Raw genomic sequence first — 23861 nt, 5'->3', positions numbered from 1 at the left:
CCCCACCCCCCACTCTAGCAACCCTCAGTTTGTTTCCTGAGATTAAGAATTCTTCATGTCAGTCAGTCATATGATACATGTCTTTCTCTGACTGACTGATTTTGCTTAGCATAATACCCTCTAGTTCCATCCACGTCATTGCAAATGGCAAGATTTCGTGGGGGTTTTTTTGATGGCTGCATGATATTCCATTGTAAATATATACCACATCTTCTTTATCCATTCATCTGTTGATGGACATCTTGGCTCTTTCCATAGTTTGGCTATTGTGGACATTTGGGCAGCTAATTCTTCATTGTGGGAGGTTGTCCTGTGTTCTGTAGGTGTGTAGCATCCTGACCTGTACCCACTAGATGTCAGGAACAACCCCCACCTATCCCCAATGTGACAACCAAAAATATCTCCAGATTCTGCCAAATGTCTTCTCTTGGTTAAGAACCACTGGTGTAGGGCGCCTGGGTGGCTCAGTTGGTTGAGCGACTGCCTTCGGCTCAGGTCATGATCCTGGAGTCCCTGGATCGAATCCCACATCGGGCTCCCTGCTCAGCAGGGAGTCTGCTTCTCTCTCTGACCTTTCCCCCTCTCATGCTCTCTCTCTATCTCATTCTCTCTCTCTCAAATAAATAAATAAATAAAATCCTTAAAAAAAAAAAAAAAACCACTGGTGTAGACTGATGATTCAGCAGTGCCTCGAGACCTCCTATTCCAACATTTCCAAGTAATGATAACTTATTCCTATGGAAACACGCATGCCACATTTCTTAGGATCATCCTGATTTCAGATAGCCTCCCCCGCTGACCCAACACACATGCCTCAACTTGGATGGAAGCCCCCCCCGCCCCAACAGGCTGATTTTCTTAAATTTGAAAACAGGGTGTGACTGTCCTTATACAGTGTTTGTCTTGTTTAGGCCCTAATGTTTGAGTATGTTTATCGTGCCACCTTTCACTTTTCATCTTTATGAATTTTGCTTAGACAAATAGTTGATGCACTTCATATTGGTTAACAAAGTTAAATGTCATTATATATCCTAAGAGTGATGTAAGTCCACCATTAGTTTAACTGAAAAAAATTTCATTTAAAACTGTAATAAAAGGCAGAGGAATACAATTTTTTGGTCTCCTCTGTTTCCCATACTGGTGCTAAGGTAAAGCTTTTTGGTGGCTTTCATGTGTTCCATGACCATTGATTGGTTTAGTAATGTTTTAGTAATGTTACATTATATGGGACTCGGAGTGCATGAGGAGAGTACTTACCTGTTTACCGGGATACCTTTCCAGGTAAATTCTGGCACATCCGCTCTATTACCCAAAGCAGGTTCATTTATCTTTAGAATACCTTTTCTTTGTAAAATAAGGTTGATATTACTCGTGTCCTTAAAACAAGTACCTAAAATTACCAATTTTCTTTTTAACCCACTTTTGCCCAAAGAATACAATGGTAGCAAGGAAAAAAAAAAAGATATCGAAGTTTACTTTTTAGTAGATCTTAAACCAGGCACTACATGGGAACGTGGCTGTACATTAAATCTGTAATAAGATAAGTTATAGGGGATCTTGAGAAAGGTGTCACTATTTAAATTGCATCTTGAAAAGATTTATGCTAGAATGTGTATATAGCTTTCTGTATCACTATTCTGAGACTTACAGAATTTACCAGTCTAATGAAATACCACATTTTCCACACTGGGGAGAAGAATTCGTGAATATACTATTTTACCTAATGCTATAGAATAATTACCCATGGAGAGATCTTTTCTGATATTATATAGCCTGAGAATAACTGCCAAATTATTCCTAGGCTACTCTGTATTTACCATTTATTAAGGAGATATATTTTACACTGAACAGTAATACCTTGAAAAGTAATTGTGGCCCATAGTATTGGATATTTTTGGAGCGTTGGCTTTCCTGAGACATAATTACGTTAGCTCAACCTATGTGGTACTGAATCTGTGTATAGACAAGAATCTGCCTTTAGTTTCCCCCTATTTTATAGCATTTGACTAAATGACAAAATAGCTCTTAATTTCAAGCTCCCACTCCTGGGGAGGTCATGGCCACACAGTAGAAGAGATCTTGTTTCTGTGTGTTGTTAAAATAGTATTTTCTAGGTTCTCCCTATTAGTGTGTACAGAATATCCCTTGTGCCTTGGATATTTGTGACATTTACTAACTCTGTTATGAATTTTTATACTGTTTGAGAATACAGAAGATGATATGAAATCGATACGTTCATTATTATATTGGAGTCTTGGTCAAAACTTCCAGTAAGAGCAAGTCTCTATTTTGTGAAACTTTTATTTCCTGAATGTCATGAAAATGAAGCTAGCTAACTTCTTCCTTTCCTTCTCTTTTCCTGCACTTTAATTTTTCTCTAGAATGCTACGGTTTTAATCATAACTTGCAACTACATTTGTAAGGAGAAAAATCTGGAGGACAGCAGCTGATTAGCTAAAAGTTTCTGCACAATAGTTAGGATGATAGCATTGGTGTATATTCTTGTTAGAGAAACAGCCTGTGGATCCATTACTAAATGCACCTCCCCACCTTGAAACCCAAGCCAGATCCCCAAATTAGGAATAACAAAATCTTCAAACTATTTAACCTTAGATTTTTCATGTCCGCAAAATCTTTACCATTGCTTTTTGGCAGGGAACTGATTTGGAGGAATGAAGTGAGGCTGTCCTTTCCTCTTTCTAGCTCCAGCTAAATTGCAGACATGTGACTATTTGAAGGTATTTCTCATTTTCAGGATGTAATAACTGCAAATGCTTGACCTATTCTAGGTTAGGACAGTAGTTAGGATAGCTGTTGTAAGGACAATACTATACAAAACCAATTATTGCCAGTTTTATAGACCAGTGGTCCTGTATGGCCCCGCTCTGTTAGAATGTACCATCACATCATTGATTCTTTCTGCAAACAGCCATCCCGAGCAGTTATCGGCAACAAGACAAAAACATTTTTTAAAGATCACAGGATAATGCTGTTTGTTTCCAGCTGTTTGTTGTAGTTGGTGGGCCTCAGAACCAGAGAGGCAAAGCATTATATGGTACTGATTCGATCTGTCAGAACTCAGAAGCTTGATTCATGCCAATTTGACTACAGACATAAAAGTTGCTGCAACTTTTACAGGATGAATTGTTCTAGAAAAGAACTTCTTAATGCTATACAGAGCTGACTTGCCTTCTTCCTCTCCCACAGAGTGCCCTAAACAACGTGCTAGATTATGGTTTTTAATAAAATTGTCTACGTACCTTGTACTGAATATAATAGAGCAAAACAGCACAAACTTGTCTTTAAGAAAATCGGAAAAATTGTTTTCTCTAGGTCTTGTCTGAACCATTAGATGATTGTATGTGTGTGTCCCACAATACTATACTTTTGAAGAGCAGGGACTCATCTTTGCCCACTTCACAAAGCTGCACACAGAGCAGATGTTTAGTCAATGTTTGTTGAACTCAATTCATGAAAGGTGGTTTGTTGGGGAAACTAATTTTTGTTAAAAGTCCTTAATATAGATTTTTTTTTCCCCCTCCAAACCACTTCCCCTCATATTTTATCTTAAAAGTTCAGTTATTGCTCTCTTGGTGAACTGAGAAAGAGCTCAAAGTGAACAGCTACCGTTTCTCCCCACAGTGGATATGGGGCCTCCAGATAATTTAAAAAAACAAAAAATTCCTTTTATCGGCTTTGGGGTTGTGGTTGTATCTGGGGGTGACCCAGAAGACTTCCTTGTCAGACTTAAATTTTTTGACTGTGTCTTCTCCATTTGCACATAAGGATTCCCTCAACTTGGCTTGTCCTCTTGAGTTGAATCTTTCTCGAATCCATTCAGTTCCATAACTGCATCTAATTTTTAAATAAGCATCAAAGAGAACAGTTATATTTGCATGTGAGCTAGTATGAATGGCAAAAATTTACTGTTCTGGGTAGCAAAAAGCCCAGGAAATAGGTCCAGGAATTACGCTCGGTGTTTCTTGAATGATAGTTTGACAAACATCAAATGCTGTTAGAAAACCTATGAAAATACTGACTTCGTGGGGTCTAATTCCTTTCTGCTTAATGGATCTATACCAGATCTCAGGCAATTTCCATTTAAATACATGGCCCTAATGCCTTCAGAGTGTTCACAGGGTGTTTGCTTTGTGCACTGCATGAGGACATTGCGAATATATTTGAATTCCTTTTTGCCTTTTTAGTCAACTTAGTTACAAGATTAAAATCCAAATTATTTTCTCCAAGACAAAAAAATTAACTCTAGCTAGGCCAGCCAGTGGGCTCTACTGTTTTTATTAGTCTGTATAGTACTGGACATCCATTTTTCATGAATGCCATTTTCATGTGAATTAAATCCTATAGAATAAAGATGGTTTTGGCATCCAGCTAAATTTGAGCTTACTTTGTTATCCACCGTCCTCTCATAAGGAGTCCCCTCATTTCCCCCTCCACTTTTTAGATGGGAGTTTATCTCCTTTCAGAATACAGATATTCCAGAAAAGTTGTAAGGGGTTATTTTTTTTTTTTTTAAACCCAGAAAACCATTTTATTTTATTTATTTATTTATTTTTTTTCAGAAAACCATTTTAGTGCACTGTTGTTTCTGTTTAATTCTTACAATTACACTTTAAAATGCAAGAAATTTGCTAGCTAAAAATTACAACTAGTGGAATATCAAGGTGATATTACCTTTTTAAAAAAATTTTATGAATTTATAGGAGCGCCTGGGTGGCTCAGTCGGTTAAGTGTCTGACTTTGGTCCAGATCATGGTCTCAGGATCCTGGGATTGGGCCCCATGCTCAGCGGGGAGCCTGCTTCTCCCTCTGCCTCTGCCCCTCCCCCCCCACCCCCCACCCCGTTCGTGCTCACTCACTCCTCTCAAATGAATAAATCTTTTAAAACATGATGAATTTATAATAATATTTGGTTCTTAACTATGGCCAGGAGCTGTATTAAGCACTTAAGTGCCTTATCTTATGTAATACAACAACTGTATAAAGAAGATATTATTACTCTCCTTTTAAAAGTTATTTTTTTTATTCCCATTTTAAAGTGAGGAAGCTTGCCTTAGGTCATGAGGCTCATGTCTACCCATTCCAAAACTGAGCTCTTAAATGCTGCATCACACATACCCCAGGGATAGCCTCTGGTAGGAGAGGTAACATTAAAAATTGCGAGTAATTCCTTTATGCCCTGTATTTTCAACCACAGCTCCACTAAGTACCATTTGTAGAGCTGTTAGATTTAAACACAAGTGAAATACTCACATTACAATAATGGCAACATGCTTTTCATAAAGTAATAATAGCGACTATGCTACATACCATAATAAATGCTTTCACACATATTCATTCTTCAATAATATTCTTCACTCGTTCTTCATAACAATTTAAGAGATAAGTTTTATCTTCCCTACTGCGCAAAGGTAGATACTGCGGCTTTGCATGTAGCTTATAGAAGGCAGAGCTGGGATTGAATTCAGCCCTCTCCCCTAACCCCAAATCAGAAAATAAAATTATAGAGATCATCATCTATGACTTTAGCGTACAAGTAGAACCTCTATTTATAGCTGACTTTCTTCTTCCAGATCCTATGCCTATGTTTAGACTGGTACATAGATAGGTAAGTAAACTTCTTTTAGAACAATCTAACTATTCTATACATAATGTTTGGCAACTTATTGTCCCCTGAACAGGCAACCATGACAGTTTTTCATTAGAGATATCCATCATCATTTATAATGGCCACATAGTCTGTATTCGATTGTTGTCCCTCATGGTTGGATAGTTGAGTTACTTTTTGTGCTATTAAAATACAAATGAAGTTTGATTTGTGATGTGACCCTTCAATTTTGATATATATATCAAACTTGATATCAAGAGATATATATCTCAAACTTGATAGCAAGTCAGCAAATCACTATGGTGTGTGGGGCAGACTTTTGTGAACAGCCAGTTATCAAGTCAAAGCAAAAGCATTTCAGTTATCAGATTGGGCATAGCGCTTATAACCAAGACACCTCTTTCAAGAAACATGACAGCCTCTCATCTTTCCCTTGCATGTAAGAAAATTCTCCCTGCCTCTTTTCTTACCTGTGGCTTGGAGGGAGATACCATCTCCTGTCCCGTAGCCCCACCTACAGCCAGGGCTCTCCCTAGAAGTAAATAAAGGATGAATCTTACCCGTATTTGATTGTCCAAACCTTGCACGTTCCAGGAGATGGGAAATATACATACCCAAGTCAGAGCCTAAGAAACCTGCATTCATTTATTCATTCAGAAATCTTTAATGATCATTTCCTGTGTGTCATAAATGGTCCTGACCTATCAATCTAGTAGGGACATATCAATGAGGATGCTTTGGCTGTAATGAGAGAGGACCCTGTGCATTTTGACCTTAAACAATAAGGTCATTCATTGGTCTGACATAAATTTGTAAGTGGGGCTGTTTCCAGGCCTAATTCCATTGCACTACGATTCTGTGCTTTGTCCTCCTTTGCTTCTGGACTCCATCCTCAGACTGGTTGTAAGATGGCTATAACAGTTCAGTCCTCCCATCCTAACACCACAGTGACCAAACAGGACTGCCTCTCATTGGCTATTTCTAAGAGCAAGGAGGCCGTTCTTGGAAGCCCTGCCACCTACAGGCATCCCTTACAGATCTCACTGGCCAGATCTGGACAGCCTACCCTCTCTTACTGACCAGAGATCCACCCACTGGTGCTGGGGTAGGGCCAGATTCTGGGAAGCTCATGGTCCTGTAGAGAAGATGTAAATAACAGCATGATCTGGGTTGTTTTAGGAACGAAGATGCACAGAAAGGGGCTTGACATTCTCTGTTAAAGAGGAAGCTGGCATTGCAAAGTGACACAAGTGATCATCCAGGCAGAGGGAATGGCGGGTGCAAAGACCTTGTGGCAGCAATGATGTGTTTCTTGTTGTGTTTGAAGAACAGGAAGATGAGCAGGGTTGGAGCCAGCGAGTCAGATCACGGCCCTCTGGGTTGATGTGACATATCCGGGTCCTTAGCCTGAGAGCAGGATGATTCACTGGGGGTTTTAGAGCAGAGCAGTGGCATGTTTGTGAGAGATTGTGTGAAGGACTTGGAGACGAGTAGTAGGAGTAAGAATGGAAGTTAGAGGGGCGCCTGGGTGACTCGGTTGAGTGACCAGCGCTTGGTTTCGGCTCAGGTCGTGCTCTCGGGTCATGAGATTGAGCCCCACATTGGGCTCCATGCTCAGTGGAGAGTCTGCTTGAAGATTCTCTCCCTCTGGCTCTCCCCCATGTACGTGTGCTTGTGCGTATGCCCTCTCTCTCTCTCTCTTTCTAAAGTAAATAAATAAATTTAAGAAAATAAAAGAATAGAAGTAGATGATGCAGACAACTGGTCTACCCTGAGGAGAGAAGTAGAGAGGGTTGGGAAATATTGAAGAATTAGTTTTGACCACTCTTGGTGAATGAATTGGATCTGGGGGAGGTGACGGAAGAGATGGTATCAAAAATAACTCATGGATTTCTGTTTGAGCATTTAAAAACTGACCTTGTCATTCCTAAAGAAATGATCAGATTGGGGCGCCTGGGTGGCTCAGTCGGTTAAACGTCTGCCTTGGGCTCAGGTCATGATCCCGGCGTCCTGGGATCGAGCCCCGCATCGGGCTCCCTGCTCCGCGGGAAGCCTGCTTCTCCCTCTCCCACTCCCCCGGCTTGTGTTCCCTCCCTCGCTATCTCTCTCTCTATCAAAAAAAAAAAAAAAAAAAGTCTGCCTTTGGCTCAGGTCATGATCTCAGGGTCCTGGGATCCAGCCCCGTGTTGGGCTCCCTGCTCAGCGAGGAGCCTGCTTATCTCCCTCCCTCTCCTACTGCCCCTCCCCTCCCTCCTCCCCCCTGCTCATGCTCAAGCCTGCTCTCTCAAATAAATCTTAAAAAAAAAAAATCAGATTAAGGATGAAAATAATTCACTTTCAATAAAGTGAATTTGAGGTGCCTGTAAAATGTTAGAGATGAAGAGTAGTATTAATAACAGAATGGTTCAGACACCATTCAAAGACTTTTCTTTATATGAACTAGTCATGTTTTCACCCAATGAGGCAGATGCTGTTGTTATCCCCATTTTACAGATGTAATAACTGAGACCCAGAGAAGTTAAGTAATTGGGCCAGAGTTAACACATCTAGTAAGTTGTTGTATCAGTTAGAAGAGCCATCTAGGCTAGAAGCTTACATTTAGAAATACTCAGCTTATCCTTGTTCAAGCCACAGGAGTAAATGAAGTTTTCAAGGGAGAGCTAAGCTATGGGAAATTCCATGATTAAATCAAAGTCTGACAGACACACAAAAACTGTAGGGGAGAATGGAAAGAGGAAGAGGGGAAGAAAGTCTTCCTATAGGTTGGCTTAAAAAAAAAATGTTAAATTTTAAAAAACAACAAAAACCATAAAATATTTTACTCCTTTACAAGCTAAGACACAGGTTATAAAAGGTCCTGAACTTCTGCCAGAGAGTGTGTGGAACATGGACCTGTTATGTCAGCACTTGAAGTTCTGCCACTTACAAACTATAGTTTGTATAAACTTCTGCAAGTCACTTCTTTGCATTAGGATTAGGTTCAGCTGCATAAAATGAAATCGTAGTAACTTAAACAAAATAGGCGTTTATTTCTCTCTCATGGAAAAATGCAGGGGCAGCCAGTTCAAACCTATCATGTGTGATGGCTTCATGAAATTCTTGAGGACCGAGGTGCCACCTAGCTTACTGCTCTTTCATTACTATGAGATGACCCTTGTCCTCATAGTGGCTGCCAAGTTCTAGCCATCACAGCTTTGCTCTAGAAAACTGGGTGAAGAGGGGCACCTGGGTGGCTCAGTTGTTAAGCTTCTGCCTTCGGCTCAGGTCATGATCCCGGGGTCCTGGGATCGAGCCCCACATCGGGCTCCCTGCTTCATGGGAAGCCTGCCTCTCCCTCTCCCACTCCCCCTGCTTGTGTTCCTTCTCTCGCTGTGTGTCTCTCTGTCAAATAAATAAATAATATCTAAAAAAAAAAAAAAAAAAACAACGGGTGAAGGGAAAAGCAGATCAAAGAAATGACACATCCCTTCTCTTTAGCAGACGTGGCAGAAGTCACAAAACTTCAGCTTACAGCTCAGTGGTCAAAGGTTGGTAATATGGCCACATCTACCCTCAGAGGAGGCTAGGAAACAGTCTTTCAGCTGGGCAGAAAATCAAGAAGTTTTCACTAAAGAGAAGGGAAGAGTGGATATTGGCAGGCAACCAGCCATCCCTGCCACTGTCAATTTGCTCCTTTGTAAAATAAGGATTAACATATTCGCTTTACCTCTCCTGCTGGTTTGTTGTAGGGATCAAATGATACAACTGGGCAAGTGCTTGATAAGTGATAAAACCCTCTTCAGATAGGTGCCTGAGAATGGCCATTGACTCCTCTTGCACACAGTAGGCATTTGTATTTTGAATGAGAAAATCTTGGGGAAAGTTAAGATTTTCCACTAATCTATAGGTGCAAAAAAGCAGGAAATGTGAATTGGAGAGACAGGATATTTTTCTACAATTTTTGCCTTTCAATGACAAGGCTTGCCTTTGCTTTCAGAATCAATTTCAGAACAGCCAAGATTGGTATTTGATTAGCTCTGCAGTAAAAATGTCCCACCAGTTTTGCCAAACTCAGGCACCGTCCAAGGAATGCAGGAGAATTATCTGTGGGGACGGCAGTCATGTCATTAACCCACCTGGTCCTTCCCCTTCTGACTTCTTGGTAACATAACGAGGGTTGCAGACCAGGGTCCCCTGGGAGGACTGCACTGAAGGGAATGGTTCTATCATTCAGAAACGAGTTGCACTCGTCAGTAAGAATTTGGATGCAAAGTGTAGGCCATGACTGTGCCTGGATATTCTCAAAGCAGATGAAGTTCTTTTCCCTGGTAATTCCTGACTATGCTAGATTTATTTTATCTGGGAATGTTAACATTCTTTTTACATTTTGAGTTTGCCTCCAGAAAGACGATGCTTTTGCCTTTAATAATGACCTTTAAGATTGTTCTCTCACACCAAGCAAAGAATTTCTCTTACCTCTCATTATACCTGTGCTTTGTATGTTCCGTATCAGTTTCCCATTCCTCTCCGAATGGAATGGTATTTGCTTTTGTGTGATACTTTGCATTTTAGGATTTTAAAGGGTAGAAGCTTCACCTTCTCCTTCCTCAACTCCCCTGTCCCATAACTCGAGTGGTACAATAAGTGTGTAACAAATGTTTGCAGGGTCAATGCACCATAACCTCATGTGCTCATGGGCCATGATACCTCCCAAAAGTGCCCAGAGGGACAGAGAGGAGGACAGAGGCCCGAACTTGACCCATTTCTTGTGACATCCCTGTTTTTCCTTTCCTTGACCTGAGGCCTTCGCATCTGGAAACTTTCGAAAGGGGACACTAGCACAATCAGAGCAAATTTAGTCGTGACAAGTTTTATTACGTCACCTCAAAGAAAAACTGGAAAGATGCTTTATAAATTAAAATACTGAATTGCAAGTAAAACTGTAGGCCAACATTCTAACTCACTGTTTAACTTCAGCAACGCGGGGAGGTTTCCCAGTTGGAACCAGTGCTGTTCAGTTGGTTTCATGGGAGCTCTGGAGCATTTGATGGCCATTAGCTGTACTTTCTGAAGCCCTCCAGCTAAGACCCAGCAGCCTGCCTCCCTTCCACACTGCCGGACGAGGTGAACCAAGAGTAGGTTCAGACAAAGCATAACCTCAGAACCTATCAACACCCTAGATTTGGAGTCAGGAGATGTTTAATGAGAACACACTAAGTGCCAGTTATTAGCCTAGAGTTTTCATGTGTTAATATAAGGATTATACAATCAGAGAAGTAGATATGGTCCCTATTTTCCTGTTAAGGAAATGCCATTCCGAGAGGAATGAATGAATGTGCCCATACCCACAGAGCTAATCAGTGATTGACACTTAGACCTCAGTGTTCAGAGTTCAAATTCTAGGCTCTGAGGTCAGTATATTCAGTCATTTAAAATAAGAATTTAAAAATACACTCCTAACTCGATGTGAATTCAGAACTTCTTAAGGGGAAAAATTGATGACTTTCCCAGCTGAGACCTCTTTTAGAAATTGAACATCTTTCATGCAGAAGAATAATGAAAGGTCCCCAAAGGAATTATTGACAGGACAAAAGGAGTAGGATACTTACCTCTGAAAAAAGACTAATGGAACTCAATTTCTGTGTTCTGAAACAAGGAAAATTACGAATTCCTCATGAAAACCTCAAAAAATACATCAGCAGTTTCTTTTCTGAGTAATGGTTCAGGCAGACCCAAGTTAGAGCTATGGATGGCAAATACACACGGAAATGATACACGCAAGGGAAAGAAAGCAAGACTGTTTTAGCAAGGACCCACATTCCTGTGAAAATATCATCTCCAGGAGTACTGTTTAGATTTCACATAGTCACTACGCAAATGACAAATGGCGCTGAAAAATTGGTCTGTGAACTAATGGGAGGTAAACGCGGAAACTTATGTCATCAGGGAAAGAAAATGAGAAATCTGAGCTTAAAAGGAAGTAGACTCAGGCAGTGACTCTTCCATGGAATGTGAGGTCTTCACAAGGTGCTCTATCATTCCGTATTCAGTAGGTAACCCAGGGGCCATTATTAATAGATCTTGGAGTGAGCTCAAGTGAGGAAAAAGGCTGAGGAGTGTGTTAACCTTGACAGTATCATGGGAGAAGAGACTGTTTGAGAAGAGCTGGATCAAAAAACTTATATGCTGCTTGGTCTTGTGCATCCTCAAGCCATCCATAAGGTTTGGGGTGTGAGGAATGACTGGCCCGTCTTTAGACTTAGGAGCCCTGGGCCACTTTAACTGCCTGTCTGAGTTGGTGCATTCTGAGCAAGTCCCCGGACTCCTCTGCATCTAATTTCCTGCACCTGTAGAAGGGATCAAAAAAGACACTGCCCCGGCATTTCAGAAATGATGCTGCATGGAATGCTGGTTTGTTTTGAGACCTCAATGGTGTCCCACCAGGGGACACCAACCAGCCATATTTGTGGTTAAATTAAGTTTGGGAACCAAAGGATTAAACAAAGTTTATAAGGTTTATTGCTGGCCTTCTCAGAGCCTTAAAAAGGCTACAATGTGATGTGATCCTTTGAGAAGAGAACATGGTATGTTACCCATAATTGCAGAGCAACAACATTAGGAAATTTGATACCCTTCCTACATAATAGAAAAGTTACAGAGATCTAATGAGATAACAGATGGAAAAGCGCTTGGAAAGAGGGGCACCTGGCTGGGTCAGTCGGTGGAGTGTGTGACTCTTTATCTCTGGGTTGTGAGTTCGAGCCCTAGGTTGAGTGTAGAGATTACTTAATTTTAAAAAAAGCACCTGGAAAGAATAAAGCACTAGATGAACATTAGACATGTTTAAAGACTTCAAATTCTTTGAGGGTTTTGGCACTGGCTAACATCACTGAAGCGATCTTCCTCCTTAGCCACCTGAAGGCTATGGATTTAATTGGGAAGAAGGGTGTAAGATTCTCGGCTTTGGTAGGATTGCCGTAGTATATTTTTTGAAGTGTAGTTCTTACACTGCTCACACCGAAATTACCTGGGCTGCTTATTAATGCATTCATGTTACTTGTTCAGATCTAAGATCGAGACCAGGGATCAGAAGTTTTAACAGATACTTGAGTTGATTCTTACCTGCACTGAAGCTTGAGATCTACCAGCCTGAAGGGTCTTGGCATATAGTTCAGAGCCTGCAAACTTCATGTAATCCTTTAGTGGTGAAGTGGTAAGGAACTTGACACCTTTCTGGGCAGGTGGTCTGCCTGGTACTAGAGGAGACCTTTTATTTTTAGATAACTTTTATTGAGTCTCTGGTCCATGCCCCCAAAGGGTGCGTTTAGTACATACCTGTTCATCCTTACAAGTCAGTATTATTCCTATGTTCTAGGAAAGCAAGCAGACAGGACTTCCCAAAGGTCACACAGTGAATTTGTTAGAGCACTTTGGTTAGAAGCCAGAGAGAACCCAACCCACTTGGGCTTAAGTTAAAAAGAGAATATATTGGTTCATATGAGGAAAATGTCCAGTGTTAGAATGGTTTCAGGAAGGGCTGGATCCAGGTGCCCAAATGATGTAATGAGGTCTCAGTTTCACCTGAGCCATCCTTCCTTCAGTTCTTTTCTTCTCTGTTGTTTCACTTCTCAGACAGGCTCTCCCTTAAGGTGGCAGGAATATTACCAGCAGCTTCATGCTACAGAACAAGGGTTGGCAAACTATGGCCACAAGGGCTGGCCGCCTGGTCTTGTAAATAAAACTGTATTGAACACAGCCATGCCCCTCTGTGTACATTTGTCTGTGGCTGTTTTCATGCTGCAGGAAGAGTTGAATATTTGCAACAGAGCTGTATGGCCCATAAAGCCTAAAGTATTTAGGATTTGCCTTTACAGAAAAGGTTTGCTGACCCCTGCAGGAGAAGCCAGGTTTTTGTTGAAAGTTGATTTTGAATCTGGGAGAGACACTATTTATTTATTTCTAGATGTTTTAAGATGAACAAAGAACCAGGGCGCCTGGGTGACTCAGTCAGTTAAGCGTCTGCCTTCAGCTCAGGTCGTGATCTCAGGTGCTGGGATCGAGCCTCAAGTTGAGCTCCCTACTCAGTGGGGAGTCTGCTTCTCCCTCTGCCCCTCCCCCTGCTCGTGCTTTCTCTCTCTCTCCCTCTCAAATAAGTAAAATCTTAAAAAAAAAAAAAAAGATGAACAAACCGCCTCCATTAAAGATTGTTGCTTTGGATTAACACAAGGCTTGGGAGTTCATTTACAGTTTAAATAAACAAGTTCCATTCCCAACACAAATATATTCTATTGATTAAAAAAACAATAGAATGTTTGTAAGTTTTTGTAGTCATTACATGCTTTAGTGGTTGAAGGTTAGATTCCCAGAAGATGAAATGGGAATTTTGTATTGAATGTCTTAGAAAGAACTTGGTTTATAACATCTATTATCTCAATAAGTAAAACAACACAGACATGTATAAATTTAAGTTTATTTTTTTAAGGATTTTATTTATTTATTTGACAGCGAGAGAGGGAACACAAGCAGGTGGACTGGGAGAGGGAGAGGCAGGCTCCCTGCTGAGCAGGGAGCCCGATGCGGGGCTCGATCCCAGGACCCTGGGATCATGACCTGAGCCGAAGGCAGACGCTTAACGACTGAGCCACTCAGGCGCCCCTATAAATTTAAATTTAAAAAAGACATTGCCCCCACCTGTCTGGTCTGTTAGCAGTACAGTCTGTTCATTGGCTGCCTATGGTCATGGAATGCAAATATCCTCTCCGCACAGTGCTTAGAAAACATGAAGTATTTGACATAATAGGATTGTTTCCTCTCAAAGCATATGAAGCTACCATTGTGACTTAGAGATTCTTTTCATATTAACCAAGTCTGAGTGAATGTTTTTAAGTTTATGGCGTCTGCTTTGACCTGGCTTAGAGAGAGCCTGTCTCATTGACAATCCCAGTTGAAACAGCATGTCTATTAATAGCCCCAGCCGAGTCCAGAATTGAGTCTCCCTGCTTGGCCAGGCTCAGTTGCTCGTCCCTGACCGAATGCCTGGGGGTGGGTGGGGTGGGGGTGGAGAATGCAATGTTCTGATTGGCCCGCACTGGGTCACGTGCCCACCTCCTTGTGTCAGGAGTGAGGTCATCCTTTCCTGAACCACCTGGACTGGAAGTGGAGAAAGAAGTCTCCAGAGGAAAATCAGGAAGCTTTTGCCACCTGCTGGGAGGCCAAAAAAGAACTCAGACCCACCAGTAGCCATTAAGTGGTAGTTCTGGATCTGAACCCACATCCTCCTGGCTTTAAAACTAACATTCTTTCCACTGTATACAACGTATAGCGTTTGCTGAGTGAAGCGGATCTGACCCTATCCCAGGCCAGACTCTGGTCCGTGCTGAGTTCCTAATTGCAGCCCATGATGTGGGCGCAGAGTAGACAGGGCCCTTATGGTTGGTTCCCCATGTCCTACTGAGCGAGGGGGGGTCTCCTCTGGGGCACCTGCCCTCAGGTATGCATATACTTTATGACCTCTCAGGCTAAGGCAGATGACTGGTGTTTTCTCTTGCTGGAGTAGGATCCGTTTCTATTGGCATCTGTTTTGTATGTAGCCTTTTCAAAAAGAACCTCCTTTCCAGGTTCCTCCCAGGAACCCTCCTGTAAATTCAGTCAGGAATACGGAGGTTGGAAAAACCGAGCTTTCCTAGAGTGGGCAGGTATTCTTGAAAATAGGGTTTCATTAATAGTAGTTGTTTCTTCTAAGCGTCCTATCTTTCTGTTCCTCAGTTCCTCCTCCATTTCCCCAAGTGTAAGATGGGGATGATGATAGCGCCGCCTCGTGAGATTAATGTAGGATCGAAGAAGATACTACTTTAAGTCCTTGGTCAGTCCCTGGCACAGACTCAGTGACTAAAAAGGGGTAGATGTATCGTTGCTGTCCTTGTCCTCCTTGTCAATGACTAAGGAAACACCATCCTGTTTAGAATCTCCCTTCCTGGCATCGGGAAACCGGACACCCTCTTAGCAGTGTGCAGAGCTCCATAGACCATGTTAGTCATTGAGCCTCTTTCTGATATGATGCCCTGCAGTTCCTGAACCAGTTCAGCTATTCCCTTTAATCTCTTTAAAAGTCAGTGCATCTTAGGGCCCTGGATTTAGGGACATTCTCGTATTCCTCTAGGATTTCAGTTACTGCTTTAAGAGAAGATTAACAGAAAGACTTGGGCCATCTTTGGTCCCATGGGATCCATGCATTCCCTCTCTCCCCTTCCTCCCCTTCCTGGCATGGTGTCCTTGGGTCCTTCTGCCAAGGTGCTTGTAAAGAACGATGTCAGTCTGTTCACAGTGCTCACGGCAGCGGTGAGCCTGTGAGCGCATCCTTTGGGACCCGCTCCTGGCAGTGGGTGGAATTGCCTCTTACCAGGCAGAAATCTCTGGAGCCAGAAGAAAGGGAGAAAGTTGGCCAAGTGCCTGAGCAAATAGGCTGAGAAGTATGGGCCCAGGTACACGTGGCCTCCCTCTCTTCTCCCACCATGTCCGGACCCAAAGAATGCATCACACCGGCACAGCCTTTATTGGTTCTTCCCTGGTGAAGAAGCCTCTTCTTGTAGCAACAAGATTGAGAAGCAGCTCTCTCAGCATGAACATTGCATGTCCCTGCAGAGGCATAGCGGCCAAGACTCAAATGTCATGATGGTGTCTGAGGGTTGTGTCCAGAGTGTGAGCGTGGTTTCCTGTGGGGTGTAATTGGTGGTTCCCAGGTAGAGAAGGCAGCCACCTGTGTGTCCAGAAAACTGAGGGACACAGAGCTCCTTCCCCCCTCCTCACTGGGGCCTGCAACACTCAAGCCAACTTTGGATTCAGACGGATGAACCCTTTTGTTAAATGCAGCAGTACTCCCATTAACACTGGGCTAGGCCAGTATCAGGTTCACATACTCATCATGTCTAATGAGCAGATTGGATCCATCTTTGACCAATGGTAAGGGATGGGGAAGAGGGTGGTGCTCAAAGATTGGAAGACTGGGTAAGGGCAGTGAAGGTCAAGGAAAGGGCAGAGCGAGCAGATGGGTGAGAATACCAGAGGTCCTCATACTCACAGGTGCTTACACCAGTGTGTTTTCCGGCAGCATCTCTGTGTTTGACCGAACCCTTTAGTGACCCCATGGTCAATGGGGCCGTGTTGTTTTATCTCCCACCTTCTTCTAGGCTGGTATGTGTTCTCCAAACCAGGTAACTTTCTCTGTGCAAAAGAGCCTCCATGTGCCCCCATGGACACCTCCACTAAAGCCCACCCCTTGTCCCCGCTGCCCTCTCCTCCCCATCTTCTTCCCACGCCTCAGCTCATGCACAGGGCAGGAGCTCCTGATTTTTAGAATAAAAATGTGTCCGTCCTTTTTTTTTTTTTTTTTTTTTAAACATACTTCATAGTTAATACAGATCAGTCCTAGATCGGACAGAAGCTCTCCAAAGAGTTCTGGCCTCCCTGAGACAGTGTGGTGTAACTTCGGGAGTGAAAAGGGGAAGATACTGCCCTCTTACTCTGGAGGAATCCTACGAATCCTTCATATCCCTGCCATGAGGTACCTCGGTGAAACTGAAGGTGTCTCCCTAAAAGCGGGGAAGCCACAGGCGTGGGGAATGTCCTGCGTGGCTGGGTCCCTGTGCGCCAGCCTTCTGCAGCTATGGGAGAAGGTAACCACCCCAGCCGGCGGCAGACAGGCTATGCTGGCTTTTGGCCCTGGGCGGGTGAGCGTCGTTAACTGAGCAGCGAACCTCATCTCCGCCCCGAACTTTGGCCACCACTCCTACGATGGTGAAATGTGATGCAAACATAACCCCTTCTGATGCAATTGGAAGAAGTGAATGTTAGCAGATCCTGCTCCATAAGCCTTCTATTTCTGAGTTCACTTTGGGTTGAGAGGCAGGTATCTAATTTGTGAGAATCTCAGGTCCTCCAGAAATCTAAGGAGCACTTGCACCTGGAGAGATCTAGGGCATTGGGGAGTGGGTGGGGGGCAGATGTCTTGGCTTCTCTGTCTTCCGTTGATGACTGGGCCTCAGCACTGTGACTTCCTTTCTTCTTGGGGGAACGCGGACGACATTTTCTAGGACACCAAAGTTGGTTCTTCCTTTGGATAAGCCTTGAAGGCCAGGCCACCATGAGAAATATAGTGGTAAGAGTGTCAACTGAGGTGTCTGCCTGGTCCCCACTCCCACGGCACGCTCTGAGAGCCCACCAGAAGCAACCCCAGGCTGCTGGAAGGGGTGGGCTTCAGGGCACACGCAGACCCAGGTGCCTGGATTCTAGTCATTCAAATCCGGCCTCGGTGAAGTCTCTTCCCTCTTGCTTTTCTCAAGGGACAGGAAAATCACGTCCCAACCATTTCTCTCCCTCTGAGCAAAGTGAATCCCAGACCTGTCATGAAAGGAATCCCAGGCTGCCTCGTCGCTCGAAAAGCATTTACCTGGATGGAGGTGCTGGGAAGACCCCCAGATCTCCACTGGCCAGGCCCCCCCCGCCCCTTTCTCCTGCACATGTGTGAAGCAGGTTGGCTGCCCGGGCTCCTACCTTTTGGTTCAGCATTCTGTCCCAGCAGTTGACACTCGAGCTGATTCATGTCAAAGTGAGCAGTTTCTCCAGACATCTGTCTCCTCTCTCTGCCCCACGAGGAGGCCACCTTTGAGAGCAGTGGGCTTGGGCATAGCAGCCTTTTCATCGTCTGTTTCAAAAGAAGGTTCTTTTTATCAGTGCACCTAGCCTGTATGCCCTTCCTGTCCCCTTGTCTTCATCCCGCTCTCCCCCATGCTCCTGCGAGGTTGGAGACCACTTTATTCTGAGCCCGGTTTTACTTTCTGTTGCTCTTCTTCCCATCCTTACTCTAGAGTGCCAATCCTCGCTCGTAAACCTTCCAATTTCATTATCTGGTGGTGAAGCAGCCAGGTTGGGAGTCAGCCCCTATTGCCAAATGAATTGGGGAAAAGCGTAATGGGGATGATTAAAATATAAATCAATTAGAGTAATCCAGTCTGCTCAATAATCTGTACTTAAGAGCTAAACAACTTGAATTTAATAATGTACTTATTAAAGATCCATTTAACTATGGAGTTATAATTATGCCTTTATAATGCTCTGTCAGCTTCCTGCCACTCTAGGTTTTTTCTAAGACACTCCTAATTTCTTCTAATTATTTTAATGCGGTAATTTTGGAATGGTTTTATTCATTTTTTTAAGATGTGATCATGAAACAGCTTTTTGGTCCTGGTGGTGCATTTTTCTTAAGGTAGCTAGTGATACTGATTTTATACTTCTCAAGAGGTGTATGAATGAACTGAATCAGATGTCCTCATTCATTCGCTTCTTAAACAAACTATTATTGGATGCCAACTGTGAGAGCAAACCCCAGTACCAATCCTGAATAACTCATATCTTGATTTTTTTTTTTTTTTGAGGGATTCAGCATATAATCTCTTTATCAAACCTTTAATAGAAGATGTTTCAGGTTGGCTCAACTTAGGTCTCAAACTGGATACTTTTAAAAATTTTATCTTTTGTGTCTTAAGACTAGAGACTCAAAAGAAAGATGGAAATTCTCCCAACCACATGCAGATAGATACCCAGATATACCTGAACTTGTGCATGTATTTTCAGTGGTATGATGGCCCCCCAAAGCCTGTTGGGATCCGTAGGTCCCAGGATGGGACTGTTGCTGAGCAAGTCTTCCATTTTGGCTGCAGTGTGTGTTTAGAGAGGCACTAGCAGATAATTCTGGGCCGGCCACTCGGTTGGAGGTTCCTGGGGCCAAGATGGGAAGCCACTGAAAGCTACTGGGGAAGCCGGCTTTCTATCTCAAAATAGTATAAAATACAGGATTGAAGGCCAGAGACTGGGGTTTGAAATGGAGGTTTGGGGACTTGCAAAATCTGGACAAGCAACACTCAGGTTATAAATGGAGGTAAGAAATGGGAATCAGGTAATGAGTGTGAAAGAGAAAGCGATCTTGTGAAAATCAGATCACTAGACCGTCTTGACTTCCTTCCTGGACTCCAAACCCCCTTGGTTTTCCCATAGTTCTCACATCTGTCACGCCCCCCGTGGCAACTCAGCTACTGGGCATCATTGAAGAAGCACCTACTCAAAGCAACAGATACCATTTTTTTTTTTTTTTTAAGATTTTATTTATTTGAGAGAGAGGGAGAGAGAGAGCACGATCTGGGAGAGAGGGAGAGGGAGAAGCAGGCTCTGCTCTGAGCAGGGACCCCGATGCGGGTTTCGATCCCAGGACCCTGGGATCATGACCCGATCTGAAGGCAGACACTTAACCGACTGGGCCACCCAGGCGCTCCATGGATACCATTTAAAGAGAATAACTTCCAAATTCAGCATGGTTCCAGAGGCTGTTCGCTTGTTCCGTTCAGGTTCTTCTCCTTCCTCACTGGAGCTGGTTTTCTTCCCTTTTCTCCTCAGCCCCTCTGCAGCCCAAATTTACTCAAAGTGTCCTCAATGTGTACCTTCCTCCCATCAGCCCCCGGTCCCCCGCTGCTGCTGGATTACTCTCCCTGAGGCGGCCCCCATCTGATGTGTGATCCTTGTGATGGTGACCTCCATCCAGACTTTGGGAATGAAGTCTTCCAGTAACCATAGTTCAGAATAGAGTCTTCCGGTGACTAACGCCTACATATTTACTTTTGATCCCACCTCCTCCTCTCCTCCCTGAAGACTCAGCCTCCCTCCCCCTCCCCTGGCAGCTGAGCCCACCGTCCACATCCAGTCTCTCCTCCCGCATCCGGGCAGATTTCCCTTCAGTTGTTCCCTCCATCACCCTAAGATGTGAAATCCAAACTTCCAAAGATACTTTGCAGAAAAACTGCACTATTTGGCATGGAGCCACCTCCCATCCTCTTCTGCTGCTTCCTTTTCTAATCAAAGTCTTTTTTGAAAAAATGTAAAGTTTTGGGGCATCTGGGTGGCTCAGTGGGTTAAGTGTCCGACTCTTGATCTCAGCTCAGGTCTTGATCTTGGGATTTTGAGTTCAAGCCCCATGTAGGGCTCTACATGGGGCATGGAACCTACTTAAAATAAAAAGTCTTCACTGTCTCCCCAGTCCTGAAACACAAAAACTTCAGCCATCCCCACTTCCTTGTCCTCCCTCATGTTGATCTGGAAAGTTGCCAAGAGCCTGTGATTCTGCCACCTGGCTGGATCTCGGCGTTTCTCAGGTCCCTTCTAGCATGCCCTACCTGCATCCCAGTCCCTTCCCCTAAAGAGGATTGCAGTGGCCTCCTCATTACTCTCTGCCACCTGTGTCTTCCAGTTCAGGCTCCCATTGCTGTTACACTGCTAGTCCTAGGAATAAATCTAACTGTGCTTTCTCGATCACACTAATTAACATGAAGCCCGTCCCCCACCCAGACACTCTTGATCTCCTTCACTGTGTTCTACTTTTTCTTTCATTTTCCCCCAAAACACAGATCTTTTAACATAGCGTACAGTTGACTTAGTTGTAATGTGCCTTATCCACTCTGCCCCTTGCCCTCCCAGCCGAGGCTCCATGAGTCAGTATTCTTAGCGGTTTTGTTTACTGACATGATTTAAGCATCTGATACATAGTGAGCACTCGGTACATATTTGTTGCATGTCATAATGTCAGTGCCTATGTTCACATTCTTGTCCTTTCCCCTCTGCTTATAGAATAAAACCCAAACGCCTATAGAAACTTTCCAAAGCTTGCATGATGGAGCTCCAGACTCCTCCAGCCCCCGTCCCTCACCGTTGGCTCTCTATCTCATGTAGCTTAAGTGATACTCAAGAGCTAATGGGTTTCTGGACATGCCAAGTTCTTTTCAGCCTTCTCCATTTCATTTGGGTCCGTTCTCCTTCCAGAGGTCTACTTCTCTGTCTTCCCCATGTGGGGGGAACAGTTCCTCCTTTTTCAAAATCTGGCCAGAAAGTCCATCCCCTGTGGGACTCCAGTGCCCTGAAGGAGAATTAGTCTCTTTCTCCTATTTGCTTCCTTTGAATTCTGTGTATTTGCTCCTGGTGTGCAGTGGAGACCCCCGTGTCTCCTCCCCTCGACTCTGTGCTCACTCAAGTCCAGATCTTTTGTGTGTCTGCCCCAGAAACGATCCCAGTGCCTGTTAGGGCATTGTGTTGTCACTTAATGCAAGAGTTGAAAAGAGGAGCTGCCATGCGTTGAACCATGTAGTCAAAGGTTTGAGGGCCATCACCATGCAACATGTCCAAATGGTTGCCGTCCTCACTCCCAGACCTGTACCTGTCCTGTGTTCCCTGTGTCCATCAGTGACATGAATCTGGGCATCAGAAACAATCTCCCCCCTCTCCCTCAGGTCACCCAACTAGGCCCTGTTGACTTTGCTCCCAGACATCTCCCAAATCCATCGACTTCCCTTCAGTCTTGTTTTTGGGAGCCTTTGCCAACCCGTCATCTCTGTCACCAAGCACACTACCTGGCACATGGTGGAGGTGCCATATATATATTTCTTGAATCCGTGAGTCTCTGAGTTAAAACAGTGTCAGGGGACAATAGGCAGATGACCAGACTGTGAGATTGAGCTTTTGAGGAACCTGTGTTGCAAGAGTCTGAGTGATTTCTCTGAAGATGGTGTTAGAAGCCCAAAAGAGTGGTTTTGGATCAGCACCACAATTCTAGGGGTAACCTGACCTTCTAGAACAGTGAATCTCTCTCACCCTCCTGATTTTGCCAGGGGGTTTCCTTTTCTAATTATTTCTGTCTTAAAAATTCAAAGCCAGTATATTTTCCTCACTGGGATATGTAAACTCTCATGTAAGTTGGAAAAGGGTTTGTTTCTTTACAAGTGATGAAAGATTGTGACCTCCAAGGAAGGATCCACTAGGCGTGATGAGTTTGAAGGTCTTCATGTCCTCACACATGAAGTGACTGGGATTTAGTCCAGATGTTTCCTCAAGTCACTTTCACCTCCCAACCTCTAAGAATAATATTGTTATTGCTAAAGCAAAATACCAAGAATGAGAAAACCTAGAGGAATGAAGGCAGTTGTAAAGTCTCATGAAGGGTGAGTGATTCTAAAATCAGGCTTGGGTGGAGACATTCCCTCTGCAGATCCGGGGGCTGCTTTGGGTCTGGGCAAAGCAGGAAGGAGAGTTGTGGGTGGTGGAGGCATTGGCCTTGGAAATAGACCGTTGAGAAATGTTTTCTCCCTCCTCTTTTCTCAGCAGATGGTGTGATAGTGATTGCATCTGCCAAGTCTTATCTGAGAGATTGCTGGACCAATAGTTACACAGACTATCACTTGACTCTTCTGATGCCCTCTTCCTGCCTCACTGGGGAATCTTGATGTGTCAAGAGGGTTCTGTTCTTCCTCAACCTCGTTGTCCTCCTTCTCAGGTCTAAGTCGAGGTGTTGGGTACATTTGGGGTGCTCCAGATGCATAGGGTTTGGCTAACTATCTCCAGACTTGAGAACACGTTGGGATAACTTCCATTCCAAAAGGCAAAAAAGAGAAACGGAACTTCAGTCATGTGGTTTCTGTTATCTGTAACCATGGAAAACGTTGGCCATCTGTGAGGATCCCATTTTAACACTTTTCTCTCTCTCTCTCTCTCTTTCCATCTCTTTCTCGGGGGGAAAACAAGCTGAGGAAGTGGAGAGACTCGCGGCCATGCGTTCAGACTCCCTTGTCCCAGGTACCCACACCCCTCCCATCCGGAGGAGAAGTAAGTTTGCCAACCTGGGGAGGATCTTCAAGCCTTGGAAGTGGAGAAAGAAGAAAAGTGAGAAATTCAAACACACATCTGCAGGTAAGATGATTGTTTCCCTCATTTCTCATTGGGAGTTGGTTGACTTCAACTCCGTATGTTAATTAGAATGTAATTATTGTAGACCATCTGAATCAAAGGGGGGAAACAATCAAGCCTGAGGATTGCTCCTGTGTTGAGTAAAAATCTTGGGTGCAATTGAAAATGGCTTTCAGATCCTGCGTGTTTCCTTATGTCTCAGGTTTTTTTGTTGTTGTGTTTTGATCCGCCACTTGTGTACAATCTGTAAATATCTGAGCTTAGAATTCCACCTTTTCTGGGGCGCCTGGGTGGCTCAGTCGTTAAGCGTCTGCCTTCGGCTCAGGTCATGATCCCAGGGTCCTGGGATCAAGCCCCGCGTCGGGCTCCCTGCTCGGCGGGAAGCCTGCTTCTCCCTCTCCCACTCCCCCTGCTTGTGTTCCCTCTCTCGCTGTGTCTCTCTCTGTCAAATAAATAAATAAAATCTTTAAAAAAAAAAAAA

At 43.8% G+C, this 23861-nt stretch overlaps 1 protein-coding gene across 6 annotated transcripts in view; it reads left to right on the top strand.

Annotated features, from left to right (window-relative positions):
* The window catches only part of PHACTR1 (phosphatase and actin regulator 1), a 458880-nt gene that overhangs the window by 300330 nt on the left and 134689 nt on the right, over positions 1–23861 (top strand). For all 6 annotated transcript variants that reach the window (XM_081827671.1, XM_081827667.1, XM_081827670.1 and 3 more), the window contains exon 4: positions 23219–23383. In XM_081827671.1, coding sequence (XP_081683797.1) covers positions 23219–23383 — 165 coding nt within the window. The remainder of the gene's footprint in view (positions 1–23218; positions 23384–23861) is intronic.

The sequence above is a fragment of the Leptonychotes weddellii genome, chromosome 8 (genome assembly GCF_054177405.1).
Source record: "Leptonychotes weddellii isolate Sample4059 chromosome 8, ASM5417740v2, whole genome shotgun sequence".
Taxonomy (NCBI): Eukaryota; Metazoa; Chordata; class Mammalia; order Carnivora; family Phocidae; genus Leptonychotes; species Leptonychotes weddellii.
The sequence above is the reverse complement of the archived record's forward strand: the minus strand, read 5'-3'. Positions and strand labels throughout refer to the sequence as shown.